The 14,621-nt window shown below is 41.7% G+C and overlaps 1 protein-coding gene across 2 annotated transcripts in view; it reads left to right on the forward strand.

Annotated features, from left to right (window-relative positions):
- PPP2R2A (protein phosphatase 2 regulatory subunit Balpha) overlaps positions 1-8,771 on the forward strand; it is a 71,261-nt gene extending 62,490 nt beyond the window's left edge. For both annotated transcript variants that reach the window (XM_073324762.2, XM_073324761.1), the window contains exons 4-10: positions 1,419-1,584; positions 1,795-1,907; positions 2,341-2,518; positions 3,803-3,967; positions 5,404-5,573; positions 6,144-6,235; positions 7,855-8,771. In XM_073324762.2, the coding sequence (XP_073180863.1) occupies positions 1,419-1,584; positions 1,795-1,907; positions 2,341-2,518; positions 3,803-3,967; positions 5,404-5,573; positions 6,144-6,235; positions 7,855-8,134 (1,164 nt within the window). In that variant the 3' untranslated portion in view covers positions 8,135-8,771. The remainder of the gene's footprint in view (positions 1-1,418; positions 1,585-1,794; positions 1,908-2,340; positions 2,519-3,802; positions 3,968-5,403; positions 5,574-6,143; positions 6,236-7,854) is intronic.
- Positions 8,772-14,621: the final 5,850 nt, after the last annotated feature.

A 14,621-nucleotide genomic window follows, 5' to 3' on the forward strand; every position in this document is an offset into this window, starting at 1 on the left:
AATTTCTCCTGTGTGAGAGTGCCTTTAAGAAATCATTACATAAAAAAAAGCTTTCTAGCCGGGGGAGCAGCGGCCTGTGTAAGATTTGAGGCTTCCCATCATTCCAGGCAGCTCTTCCATCCAGCCAGGGTGCCCTCATAGCATAGGCTGTCAATCATAGGTGTGGTTTTAATATTAAAGCTATGCTGGCTAAAGGTGGAACCTCAGAGTTAGGAACACTTCAGGAATGGAGGTGGCTTGTAACTGCAAACAAAACCTAATGGTTGTTCTTTCCAGAGTTTACAATTGAACATTGACTTAATACAGCTTTGAAACTTTACTATGCAGTAGAAAAGTGCTGTTTCCCCTTTTTTTAAGTAGTTTATGCTTAACACAGTACTGGACTGTATTTGCATTTTTTGTTGTTGTTTTGTCACTTGTGCTGCCTGATTGCATACTTTTGGTTCCAAATGAGGTGTGTGGTTGACTGGTCAGTTCGTAACTCTTTTGTTTGTAACTTCGAGATTTCACTGTAGAAGCTTTGACTTCCTCTCTTTTTTTCCAGCGTAGCTTCCCAAAAGGAAGGAAAAGGGGTTTCTAAGAAAACAGGAACTAAGACTGTTCAGGGGTGGAAGAGCTGATTTATATATATTTATATCTGGCTTGCACTGTGGATGCGTTTGGGATTCTCACAGCTTGAGTAGCAGGTCACTCTTCCCCACACTAGATTAACCCGATGTGCAGCAGAGAGTGTCTTCTGGAGACTTTGGGGACTATACTCGCTAGGAAACTACATATTCTGTGGGCTGGATGAGACGCTAACATAATTTTTAAAAGCTTACCGACAGTTTCTTAGCTCTGAGGGCAGCTGATTTGCAAAGTTAGAAGATTCAAAGTTCAGCTCTTTTGAGTTATTTACAGGGGGCAAGTAACTATGTTGTAAATCGTGCATGAGTAGATTAAATGACGGAAGGATTTTTTTTTCTGAAACTTTAAACATTGATCACATTGAAACAAAGCATAGAAAATGACAGCCCAAAAAGAAAACTGAGAAAGCTGAGTGAGTGAAAAGGGGGGATTGGTTAAAATCAAGTGTCTGCACAACTATACCGTCTTTGTGCCATATCAAAAGTAACAGTATGTACTCAGCACTTCTGTAGTGCTGAAACTTTACCCAAACCCTTGTGAAATGGATGAGGCTTGTTGCATCCATTTTGTAGAATTGGAAAAACGAGACACAGAGAAGTTGCAGCTTGTCAGAGGATATACAACAAGACTGGCCGAGGCAGGCATAGTCCTGGCTACCAGTTTCCTGTTCGAACCATTAGTCTACATATGCACTCTGTGTAAACATCCCCCGCTACAAGCTTGGTACACGTGCACTGCATATAAGCCTTAATCACATAATTCTCAGAAACAAATCTTTTCTCTCTCTTTAGAACAAAATCCAGAGTCTCAGCAGAGGGGAATACAATGTTTACAGTACTTTTCAAAGCCATGAACCAGAATTTGACTACTTGAAAAGTTTAGAAATTGAAGAAAAGATCAACAAAATTCGGTGGTTACCCCAGAAAAATGCTGCTCAGTTTTTATTGTCTACAAATGGTAAGTTTGTTTGTTTGTTTTATTGTACACAGTAAGCTTGAAAGCAGAATAAAGCTGTGTAGAATGAATCTCAAATTTTCTGCTCGTCTTTCTGTCCTTACTTACAGCATACTCAGCTTTGACTAGCATCAAAGTTTGTTTATGCTTTTTTAAACTGAGAATTTAATATATTTTAATATATATACATATATATTAATATATTTATTTCAGATAAAACAATAAAGTTATGGAAAATTAGTGAAAGGGACAAAAGACCGGAGGGCTATAACTTGAAGGAAGAAGATGGGCGGTATAGGGACCCTTCTACAGTTACAACACTACGTGTGAGTAGCTCCTCTGTCTAGTGTGATAGTTCTCAGAGTCACCGTCTGAGGGTAGGTAAGTATTTAGCCTCATTTAATAGATCGGGGTCTAAGGCAGAGGCAGTTGAGTGACTTTCTCAAGGTCCCACATAGATAGGTCTGTGGCTCAGCTGGCAATAGAAGTCAGAACTCCTGACTCCATGTGCCAGTCGTTCGCTACAAGACCATCCTTTGTACAGTGATGTTAACTGTGAGGTTTCTATGGTGTCCCACATACTGTACTCCAGCAGTTCCTTGCCTGCTATGCATAGGACATCAATTTTTTAAATGACTTCAGGGTTCTTGTTTGTCAGGCTGGTGGAGGTGCATGGGCGCATTGGATGGGTGGCTGGCAGTACACATTTATCTGTGTTACATGCACAGCTTATATTTTGTGTTTTCTTGTATTTGGCAGGTGCCAGTATTCAGACCCATGGATCTTATGGTTGAAGCCAGTCCGCGAAGAATATTTGCAAATGCTCACACGTATCACATCAACTCTATCTCCATCAATAGTGATTATGAAACGTACCTATCTGCAGATGACTTGCGGATTAATCTGTGGCACCTAGAAATTACAGACCGAAGTTTTAGTATCTTTTTCTGTTTGTCTTTTTGTCGGAGAAGGACTTTTTGCCATAACTAAAGTTGTTAGATTTCTCTTTTCCCTTGAAGTGTATGCTTAAGACACCTTCCATTGCTTAAAAAAAAGAGGAATCCTCGTGGCACCTTAGAGAGTAACAAATTTATTTGGGCATGCTCGGGGGTTTTGCTGTTACAGATTAACACAGCTACCACTGGGAAACTTGCTTCCATTTCTTAGTTATTTTGCAGTTGCAGAGAATATTGCTTCTGGCATGCCAATACCGTAGGATCCTTTTTAGGCAACATAAGGCAAAGCAGAGTTATGATTAATATTGGTTGTTTTCCTGGCAAAAAAATTATGGGAAAGCCATGGCATTTGTTGTCAGAAAGGAGGAAAAGGTAGCGCTCCCGGAACAGAAGAGGAGCAGGGCTGGAAAGAGAAGAATTTCAAAGTATTTGTCTTTTGAACCAGATCTTGAGCTACGTTAAGAGCCAGGTCTGCGGGAGAGGTACCATCCTCAGTTCCTCAAGTTATTGGTCTGCTGCAGAACTTTCCAGCCCCCTTCTCTCTCTCTCTCTCTCTCTTTTTGCTCCCCTGCCGCCCCACCCCTCCACTCCTGCACACATGCGCAAAGGTTCTAGGTCTCTGGAACCACAGGAGCATATTCAGCCACTGCCGTGTGGGGAGCAGGAGCTGGTGCAGTGGGAAAATAAGGAGTCTCAGAGTTCTGCGGGGGTGGGGAGGGAGACAGGAAATCACAAAATCCATGACTCCTGTGACAATCAGCCTTGGTTACGTTGCGGCATTTGGTAAAATTAGACACAGGCCAGCTGATGTTCTCCAGATCAAAACCGAACAACTGATGTGGTGCAAAATCATTTATTTAGAAGGTTGGATTTTAATTATTTTAAGCTTATAAAATATATTGGTGACTGTCGCTTGCTAGATGATAAAAGAATTTTTAAATGATGGCGTGTTTATATTTCAAGGTATGTTGACTGGTTTTATAGACAATTAAAAGAAGACTACATTTCCATTTTTTCAGGTGGATAAACAAAGGCACAGAAAAATGGTGATTTACCCCGGGTCACAGAGGGAGCCTGTGGCAGAGTCCTGTCTCCCAGTTCCCTACTGCCACACTGCTGCCTTCTTCTTTGGATTGTTTTATGTTTGTCTGTTTTAGATACCCATGTATTGGTAATTGGAGAGGCATTGTGGAATAAATGTATAGAGCTGTATAAGTGTGTTCTGAACATTTGAAGAGAGAATTCCTTAATAAAACGCACTTTAGATATTGTAGATATTAAGCCTGCCAACATGGAAGAGCTGACAGAGGTGATAACAGCTGCAGAGTTCCATCCTAACAGCTGTAACACATTTGTATACAGCAGTAGTAAAGGAACAATTCGTCTGTGTGACATGAGAGCGTCGGCACTCTGTGACAGACATTCGAAATGTGAGTTCTACTTTTAATTGATTACCCTCCCCCCACATTTTTTTTAAAGCATTCCACATTTCCTTACTAGATGAAGCTGTGGGCTTATCTGCCCTTGAAATGCTACAGCTGAGCCAGCTAGACACTACCTATGCTGACGGGAGGGGTTCTCTCATCAGCAGAGGTAATCCAACTCCCTGAGAGGCGATAGCTAGGTGGACAGAATTCTTCTTCTTTCTACCTAGCACTGTCTACACTGGGGGGTTAGGTTGGCTTAACTACGCTGCTTTGCGGTGTGGATTTTTCAGACCCATGAGTGAAGTAGTTACGCCAACTTAATTTTCTAGTGTAGACAGTGCTATGTGTAGTGCCTAAGCATCAAGTACTGTAAACTGTGGCTTTTGTCAATACATTTCTAACACACCTCACTGTGAGTGTATAGTGAATTTCCTTCGTATGGGGGGAAAAAGAAAAAAACCCAATGTCCCATGAAGGTTTTTTTATCTCCTTGCTTGAGTGAAAACAGTAACTTAATGTTACTGCAACTTAAAAAAATTAATGCCAGAGGACTGGCCAATTGAGAGGATTGGAAACAGCTTAATGCAGCCTTTAACTTTGAAATTACCGGTTCAGTTCCAACTCAGATCCGTCGCTAATGCTCAAGACTTGCAAATGAGTACACCCTCCAAAAGTTAGATTCCTCGCTCTCTTCGATTTTTTTTATTGTGATCGCTCTATAGGAAGCAATATGTACAGTGACTTGCCTTTTACTTCTTCTGTCTTACATACACTCGATTCGCTATCTCTTTAGAGGATCACTTCAGGAAAACGTTTGAATAAATCCATCATTTACTTCACCGCATGTAGGTCACATTACAAAGCTTTATTTTTCTGAAATACTGCATATAAGGGCAGCAAGGCTATTTATTCTAGCACAGCTAATACGCTGTAAATGTTTAATAAGCTTATTTGGGTATATCCCTGTTTTAGCAGGGACTTGTATCCTGGACTTCTGAGGAGATGCGCTCCGTGGTCCAAAGGTCTTATATCTGATTGGTTTTAATTCTTCCAGTATTTTGGATGTTACAGCCTTAGGCCATGAATATAAGTGGCATTTGCCGTATGCATCAGTATGCAACTTTTAATATCCTTGTGCCAATATTTCTTAGGGCGATAAGTTTTCTTCTTCGTGTGGGCATCAAACACCAGATAACTAACAGCAGCTGCAGTGTTCCTAATTGGTCTGTGTTGTGTGATGTCTGTCTCGTGAAATGATGAGTATGCTGTATTGGGGTATGGGAGATGCTCATCAGTCGGTGCATGTATAAAATGCTGTCCCAGAACCATTTGAGATTTTTTTCCAAGGTTCATATTGAAATTATTGTTTTGAAGCGTGTGAGCTTGTATGGAACTGACTTAGAGTACTTTGCTGATCGGCATGCCTGTCTTTTCCTTAGTGTTTGAAGAACCAGAAGACCCTAGCAACAGATCGTTTTTCTCTGAAATCATCTCTTCCATATCCGACGTAAAATTCAGCCATAGTGGTCGATATATGATGACTAGAGATTATCTGTCCGTGAAGATCTGGGATTTAAATATGGAAAACAGACCTGTGGAAACATACCAGGTATCCAGTGAAATGTCATACACTGGTATTATAAACCTTGGAAGTATGTCATGTACTGAGTATGGCCTTGATCCCTTATTTGGATCTGTGTATACAGACCCTTGTTCCTATTCAGAGCTTCAGCAAAGTCAGTGGGGCACAAAGACATATGGGGGTCTGCTCTTTGTGGTCTGATTGTAGGATTAAGATCTACATTTGAACATGTATGACATGCTTTTTCTCGTGGGGTGGGAATCGTGAAGGGCACAATAGCGTGACTTGCATTCTGGGCCACGAGTTAGCACAGTGATGGTGTTTTGCAGCATCTGAGAGGAGACCAGAGTTCACGCCTTTCTGCCTGGGCAACAGGAGGCAGTGTTGTGCAGGACACTTGCTCAGTTTAGGGACAGTCCAGTGCCAGAGGGTCAATTGTGACGCTTCCTGTCAACTTACAGGGTGGACTGAGAGTATCCGAAGGGGGTCCTGTTCAGTTTTCCTCAAGAATCGGGTTGGTCTCCATGTAGCTTGCTTGGACGCTTTCACAGACAAATCATGCTTTTTCAAATATTAAAGAAACTTTTTTTCCCCTAGGTACATGAATACCTCCGAAGTAAACTTTGTTCTCTGTATGAGAATGACTGCATTTTTGACAAATTTGAGTGCTGTTGGAATGGATCGGACAGGCAAGTCTAATAGTTTTTCTTCACATATTTAAGCCTGAGTTTTGAGAATGGGAAGCAGCACTATGGGTTCCTTCTGACGTGAGAAATTCAAAATCTAGCCTCAAATGTATGAATCCTTTTCTTCTTGGGTTTGGTTGTTTTTTTTTTACAGTGTTATGAGCTAATGTAATGTGTATTAGCCCTTACTGTGGGAGTCTTGCAATTTGATGTGCAGGGAGTGAGAATCCGCTTATGGAGATTTTATGGCTGGATTGAGGCCTTCAGTACTCTTCACACTGGAGAGTATATATTTCTTATGACTGTAAGTTTCCTGGTATGCTTTGGGAGCTGTGTTGTTCTCCTTAATAATCCTGTCTTGCCAAAACATGAAAATACGTAGACAACCCTCTAAGAATTTCATTATTTTTTTAAAATGACTTTTCAAGCTTGCCTTGCCTGGCCGTCTCCCCAGTAATATTTCTGTTAACCTAAGTTGAATGATGATTTAAAAAAAAATGCATTGAGCTACTCATTTGCCAAATCTGAAGCAGCTCATTGAGTCCTCATCTGTTTCATCATGAGGGGATCGTTCTCTTTAAACGAAACAGCCGTTTATCTAAATATTTGGATAATCTCTAAGCATATTTGCCTAACTGAAAATCTGATATATTTCCATTAGATGGTCTAAAACTAGCCAACTCTAAGGTGCATAAAAAGTTGGGTATATTTTGGTCCTGATGCTCATGCAATTGTAGCCATGTACTTTGAGCCAAATTCAAAATGCTACTCCTCCTGGCTCTCAGACATTTCTTTCCAGGGGACACTCTGTTGCTAGCCATAAGGGCAATACTGGCTGCTTACATGCAGAAATTCAAATGCTTGTCTTAATCAGAGAACCTTGTAACAGGTTGTGACATTTCCCAGGGTTGTGAGGCACCTGCCCCTAGTGTGCGGATGTTGTCGGTGCCCGCTGTGGTTGAGCTTCCTGAATCCACTAGCCTCTGGCAACACAATTCTCCACAGGCCTTGCTCTTTCTGAACAGGTTAGCAGTAGGCACACACCAACCCCTGACTCTTCTGAGCATCCCTCTGGAGTGTTCAGACTCAACACTGAACGCTCACAGAACTCTGCTTCGCTACTCCCAAAGGAATAGCACACCCCAGCTTGCAAGGAGTCAACTCGGAATCCCCACTCATCTGAACATACAGCACTTCGGTATATTTATAGTGAAAACAAGAATAAGTTTGGTATCAAAGAACAGAGTGTCAAGTAATAGAAAGGAAGAATATTGGAAACGAGTAGTTGTATACAAAACAAAATCATAACATGCTTTCTAGAACCTAGTTGGGTGATGAGTGGGTTCACATGGGACCTTGGGTTAATCACTTAATCCCCCTGTGTGCCTCAGCTCCCTATCTGTAAAATGTGAACACATACTTTATTTTCACTCCCCTTTGTCTTCTCTGTTTGACGTGTAAGCTCTTTGGGCTGGGGACTCTTTTTATTTATATGTACAGCGTCTAGCACTGTGGAGCTCTGTTCTCAGTTGAGGCCTCCAGGCGCTACCGTAATACAAATAACTCCTTCCTTTTTTAAAATGTGGCATTCTTGGATTAATCTTTAGCTTTCTTATTTCCAGTGTTGTCATGACGGGATCTTACAACAATTTCTTCAGAATGTTTGACAGAAACACAAAGCGAGACATCACCTTGGAAGCATCACGGGAAAATAATAAACCCCGCACTGTTTTGAAGCCCCGCAAAGTCTGTGCAAGTGGAAAGCGAAAGAAGGATGAAATTAGTGTTGACAGCCTAGACTTCAACAAGAAGATACTACATACAGCCTGGCATCCCAAGGAAAATATCATTGCTGTAGCTACTACAAACAACTTGTATATATTTCAAGACAAAGTGAATTAGGGTTGGCATTCCTAACAGAAGAATCCACTTCCTGCATAGTTGAGATAGTTGAATCTAGCCTTTGTACCTGTAAATGAAAGAGAATAAAAGAGAGAGGTCCATCGTGGCACCCCTTTCCAGTGTTTAAAAATGTGCCATATTACACACTTTTTTTAGCTACATGGAGAAAGCTCTGATGATTCATCACAGTGGTGTTCTCCATGTTTGCTAGCCATTTAGGTGAGGGTAGGGCACTTTTTAATTTAATGACTACTTGCACCATCTTGCCTAATGGACTAGATTGGACTGTATCAACATTGGTTTACTCCACTTTTTATGCCTTCCATTGTGATGACGTCAAACACAGGGAAAGCCTTCAGTCATGCTATGGGATTTAATTGTGTAACCTCATTACTGTATCATTTGTGGCCCTTTTTTATTAAATGCAGCTCATTCTTGCTGTGGCTTGTAGCATTCCTCCTCCTGGACTCCCCCTTCCCTCCCCTTCATCCCCTCCACCCCTCCCTGGTGGTGGTGTATAGAAAAAAATGAAATAAAGCACATGAAATGGGTCAGTTTGGGGTCAGTGGTAAAGGGAAGGGGTCTATGTTGCGAACAATGTTTTAATAAGCAGTTGACTGTAATCACTCCTTGCCATGTTTGGCACCAAAAAAGAGAAAATAAGGAAGAAAAAAAAAAAAACTACTGAATAAAAGTGACAAAGAATGAAGAATCTGGGTTTTTTTTCTTTTTTTAATCTACCTCTTTACTTTATACAAATATTCTGTGTTTTACCTTAGATGCATGAAAATAAAGTGTTGTTTTTTTGTAATGATTTTAACCAGTATTCATTATAATTATTTTTCAGTGGGCAGGGGGAGAGGGAGGGTTTTTGCAACTGTCTGGCTGTCATTCCTGTATGAAAAAGATCATTCTAACCCTGGTATTTATTGACCATTTCCATTTCAAAAACCTTGAAATGCTACCAGACTTTGCCATAGTCTTGAACAGTAATTGACCTGTTCCGTCTCCTTAAAGCCCCTTTATCTGTTAATTAAACTATCCCTTATGTCTCAGTGTGTGAATTTGTATAATTCAAATCCATTTATTGGGGACTAACTTTTTAATATGTTTAATCTCATCCTAATTTTATGTAATACCTTGTTTAGAATACAAAGCCAGTGTTTTTTAATTGTTAAAATTCTTGTTCAACAGTATGATGTAGTGGAAAACTAATATCAAGTAATTATAGATGAGAATTTACACTGCATTCTGAGTACATACATATTTTCTGTATTTTATTGCTATCAGTGTCTGAATGGAAATGTAGAATACCGTATGAGTGCTGCTTCTTCTGGCTTTTCAAAGCAATTAAAGATCAACTTTAAAAGGTGCAATGATCAGAAAATGCTTGAAGTACAGAAACTGCATGAAATAAATATTAATAGTTGTCTGTAACTTGATTTAAACTCTTTTTAAGCAAATAAGGCTTATCCAAAGATGAAGAATTGGATACTAACGTTTTAAAAAGCTTGTGGGTTTTTATCTCCAATATGTTTTTGCTAATTGTGCTCTTCTGGTGCACTAGAAGGTCTAATAAGTTGTACTTACCATTCAACAAACGGTCAATGGCGTTTTAGTCCATAGTAAAGCCTACCTTTGATTGGGAGGAACTATACTTCTAAATCAACTGCGTTCACATTATTTTTGTGGTTTAGTTGCAAGTAAAATTTCTATAATGCCTCAGTAACCCAATCAACTTAAACATTGTTTCTGCTGTAAAATGTTGGCAGGATTGCACATAGTTAGCAAGATCACTGATGCAACGCTATGCCTTCGTTTCATTGGAACTTGTGTAGCGTTTTGAAAATGTTAAACGCTCTAAATATTCATTACATTTTGCTTTGCGTGGATACAATATATAACTCTTTTGTAACATTGATACCTGACCTGTGAGCCTTTTGTGAGGAATTTTGTGAGAGTATGAGCGATGCCTTTTATTCTTTTTCATTTGTTGGCCTTACCAAAATGTAACGCTCCTGGGGATCATAACTGATGGGCAAGTCAAATATTAGGCCGCAATCTCACGTACTATTGTGCACTAGCTTAATTTTGCTCAAATTATTAGTCTCCTTGAAGTATTTGGAACTGCGTATGTGAGTAAAGTTAATTGCATACACAAGTGTTCCCAGGATCAAGGCTGAGGTTTGTTCATTACCCTGGCCATGGGAGTGGGTCGGCAATTAGATTTTGTGTACGCCAGGGCTGATAAAGCAAAGATGGTGGTATATCTAATCACATCTGTTGTTTTGGGGCAATCCAAGTGTTCTGTAGGGGGTTGTGGCATCTGTAAGGAGTGCTGTTTTACTTGCATGTTCAACTTGTGTGTGTGTGTGTATTCTGGATTTCGTATTGAATAGTTGAACACTTCGCTTATCAAAGACACAAGATGGAACAAAGATGCAGACCGTGAACAGGTAGATTTCACAAAGAGCTTGAAGCACAACTTGCTAGCACTACTGAATTAAAGTAAAACTGCCTTTGGGACCTCTGTTGTGCTCATCAGGAATGCTCATGGTTTTAAAAGGATAAAGTGGCTTTAGGAGAGACTGAATTTTGCTTTGCCTGTACAGGTGGCACTCTGGCATGCCACTCCATATCACTAACAAATCCCTCTTTCCCCCAAAACTAGCTACTGATTGAGGTTGCCAGATATATTCCAACTATATATTATAATTCTTTAATCACACTGTCTTTTGACGTACACTGTAAATCCTGCTGATCAGTTTATATGCTAATGCTAATTCTATTTTCTATTAATAAAAAGTATGCATAAGAATAAATGTACTTCTGTCAGGTTGCTCTTTATCCTCTACTCCCCTTATTTCATGAGGTTTTTCAGGTTACTAATAGCTCCTCTACCCCTCCCCCCATCCGAATGAAACAAATCACCCTGCTTCATTTGCACCGCAGCATCTGGACCTGTTCCTAGATCGCTGGGAGGGAAAGAGAGTTTGCAAGAAAATTCTGGTACCTCCAGAAGAACAGAATCACAGGAAGTAGCTACCTCTCTTTAGGGGCCTGATCCTACTCCCAATTAAGACGAAGCAAGCCTTTCAATCAACTTCAGTGCATATTGACCGAAACCCTATCAGACCAATCTTGCCCCCTACCTGAGGTCTCAGATGTTGTTGAAACACAGTCTTGCTCCCCCCTTTGACTATAGGTGTGATTTTTAAATGGATTTAGTTAAATGGTGCACCAACCTGTGGAAAAACTGAAATTTACAGACCGTGTTTAAACCAGTATTAGCCATTGTTCAACCAAATACTTTTTCCACTGATTTAACTAAATCTGTTGTAAAACCAGTGCAACTTGTGTGTGTGTGTAGACATGGCCTGTGGCCAGTGTTCCCTTTAACTTCAGTGGTGCAGTACCAGGCCCTAAATCTCTGTTTTCTGCTGAGAAGTGGCTATTGCCTTCATTTCCTTGCCATGTCAAATACATAGAAGGGTTCCTCTTCACCCTACTCAATACCTCGCTAAATCTGGACTTTAACTTCCAATTTAGCCTTTGTATATGTTAAAGAGGAACACTTGTCTGTCCCAGCCACACTGGAAGAGAAGACCAGATGCGGTGGTTGAAGTAAAGGGGTGAGATTACTGCCCTCAGAAAAAGTAATCTGGTAATCGGAAAAGGGGGAAGTTCCCCTATTTAACATTTAAAACCATATTTTGGATATTTGGGGGTGCATGATTTAATATTCTGGAATATTTTATTAGGGGTATAGGATTTTTTTGAAATCACATTTCCTAGTTTTAATGTGTCTATTCTAATAAATTGGAATTGGACATCACAAGGTATAGTTACTTGAGACTAGTCACGTCCATGGTGCGTGGCAATGCACAGAAGGCACGTAGGTTCCCAACCCCTAACACACCCCTCTATCTAATTGAGCAATAGGAGACATGTCCACAGGCTGATCCATGTGATTTGCCTTTTGTTTATTGAAGGTATTTCTATTTGTGCCCACTGGCCCCTCGAACTTGTCATGCATATTCACTCCCAGAAAGTTCCTTTTTAACTGGGCACTGAAAAATTGTCATGTTTGTATTTATTAACACAAAGGAATAACAGGTGAAAGCTGTTAGGAGCAGTGGCTGGAACAAGGGAAATAGAAAGACCTGTCTTATGGAAAACAATATAGGTCAGAGATCAACCCTGTTAAACTGCTGCTTCCTTGTTAATTTCTGTCTTCCATGCCATAAACCCGTTCAGCCTTGTCATCTACGGTCTGCTCTCCCAGCTGTGTTTTAACAGTCCTTCAGCATTTCAAAAACACTGCTTCTTTAAAATGGGGAGGGGAGGTCTTGCAGAGAATTTTTCTGACGCAATGCTTACTCATTCTATTTTGGTATCTTCCACTAAGAAGCTAATAAATGTTTCCTAGGAGAGCGAGTGAGCAAGAGTACAGAGGGCTTCAGTGTTAGGTTTCCCACCAGACCTGATTGGTACTTTGCAATAGAGCAATGCAGCAGGACTGGGATCCCCTGGGTCCCGCAGGACCCACTGTCCTAATAGCAGGAGCAGGTAAAAAGTCCTTTGTTTGGGGGCAGGATAGAGTGAGCAAAAAAACAGTCCGCAATAATTTGCGGGAGAAGGCTACATCTTACCAGTTTGTCTCAAACAGAAATTTCAGCAATGTAAAGCAAGTTTTTTTTTTCTAAAATAAAGGTTTTAATACTTACGTTTAAGTAAGGGCTAGATTTGATGTCTATTAGGAGTAAAAGTGCTTTTTACATGGTTTAAGCAAGATTTGTTTTATTTTAGTGGTAAAATTTGCCTGGATTATGTTTATATTTACATATACCGACTGTTTTAGTAGCGGGGGGCATCTGTCCCTTTTCTGGAATATGCGGGATCTAAGGTTTTTGCAGGTGGCTGTAGGATAAACATAAATGTAAGAAACAATAATGGGAGCGGGTATGGCAGAGCAGGACTGCAGCAGGATTTTAAAACAGTCCTGCGCAGGGTTCTATTTTGCAAAGTCAACATATCCTGTGGAATTTTAGTACTTTGCATCAATGGCTGCTGCTTTTTGAACCATCAACTGCCAATTGACATTAAAGTCCATTTGGCCAAATCCAGCTGCATGCAGATTTCAAGGAATATCTTTAGTACATTTCAACTCCAGCTGAAGCACGAAGAAAAGTGAGACTGAACACTTTCGGGGAGGGACTGTCTCTGATATGTGTTTATACGGTAGCTGGTACAGTATAGTCCTGAATCCTGATTAGGCCCCTCTCTGCAAAGTACAAATAAGTTGTTTCATGTGGCCTTACAAAGAGTCTGTTACAAGCCCAACAGTGGAGAAGAGGGAGTGCAAGTCCTTAGATCTGGCATGCTCACATAGCGATGTCACCAAGAGCAGCAGCTGAATTCCTTATACTAAGTTTAGCCCCTCACACATCTATTTGGGCCTGCCCTCCAGGCAGCTCACCAGACTGCAGGGGGTGGATCCAGCTGCTGAATCCCTCAATCTGTAAAGCCTCTCAGTGAGAGTTGGAATGGACTCCCGCCGTCTTTGGCTCTCTCCACTCGCTAAGCAGACTGTGTGTTTAGCAGCCCCTCCTAGACCAATGGCTCCTGCCCCGTCCATCAAATCAGTGCGGACGGGGGTCTCCCTCAAAGTTTAAACACACCCTGCCTGCCCCAGAATCCCACTACCCGTGTGAGCCTTCTTGTTTACCTCTTCAAGGGGCCAGATGGTAGGCATAGGATGTAACACCCAGAGACTTTTCACAGTACTTGAACCCACTATTGCGCTTTAACAGCAGAAAAAAAATATACAGACCTATTTTAAAAAAAACCCAACATGCAGTTCTCTGCCTCAGTTTCCTCACCACTGCAGAACGTTCTCTGAGTAAAACACACGAGGAGGACGTGTGGCACCGTGGAGACTAACACGTTTATTTGGGCATAAGCTTTCATGGGCTAAAACCCGCTTCATCCGCTGCATGCGGTGGGCCACGCAGGAGGAAGATACATATACCATCCCCTTTCTCTTGCCCGCCCCATCTTCCGGGGTGTCCGGTCTCTGAGTCCTCCCCCAAGAGTCCTGTCTCTCTGTCGTGTCTGGGAATTCCCCATTCCCCCACCGTCGGCCACGAGCAGGGAGAGGGAACTGGTTTCCCTAGGAGTTGGTGAGGCCTTGTCTACGCTGCCACTTGACACCCCCGCCCCTCCCCCGAGCGCTGCACGTTTCAGCGCTGGGAAGGAGCAGTGTAGACAGTACCCCAGCGGCGGCGGGAACGGATTCGGAGTGGCACATGCGCAGTGTAAAGAGACGGCGCTGAGGAGCGGCGCATGCGCCGTGATGGCCAGGCGGCGCCTCGGGGGAGGACGTGCGTCGTTCCTGGAGGTGACGTGCCGCTGGCACCTGCGTGGGTGGGGCGGCGCCTGCGCGCTTGCGTCAGAGTGGGCGGTGTCTCAGGGCTGCGCCTGCGCC

This window comes from Lepidochelys kempii, chromosome 26 (genome assembly GCF_965140285.1).
Source record: "Lepidochelys kempii isolate rLepKem1 chromosome 26, rLepKem1.hap1, whole genome shotgun sequence".
NCBI classification, from domain to species: Eukaryota; Metazoa; Chordata; order Testudines; family Cheloniidae; genus Lepidochelys; species Lepidochelys kempii.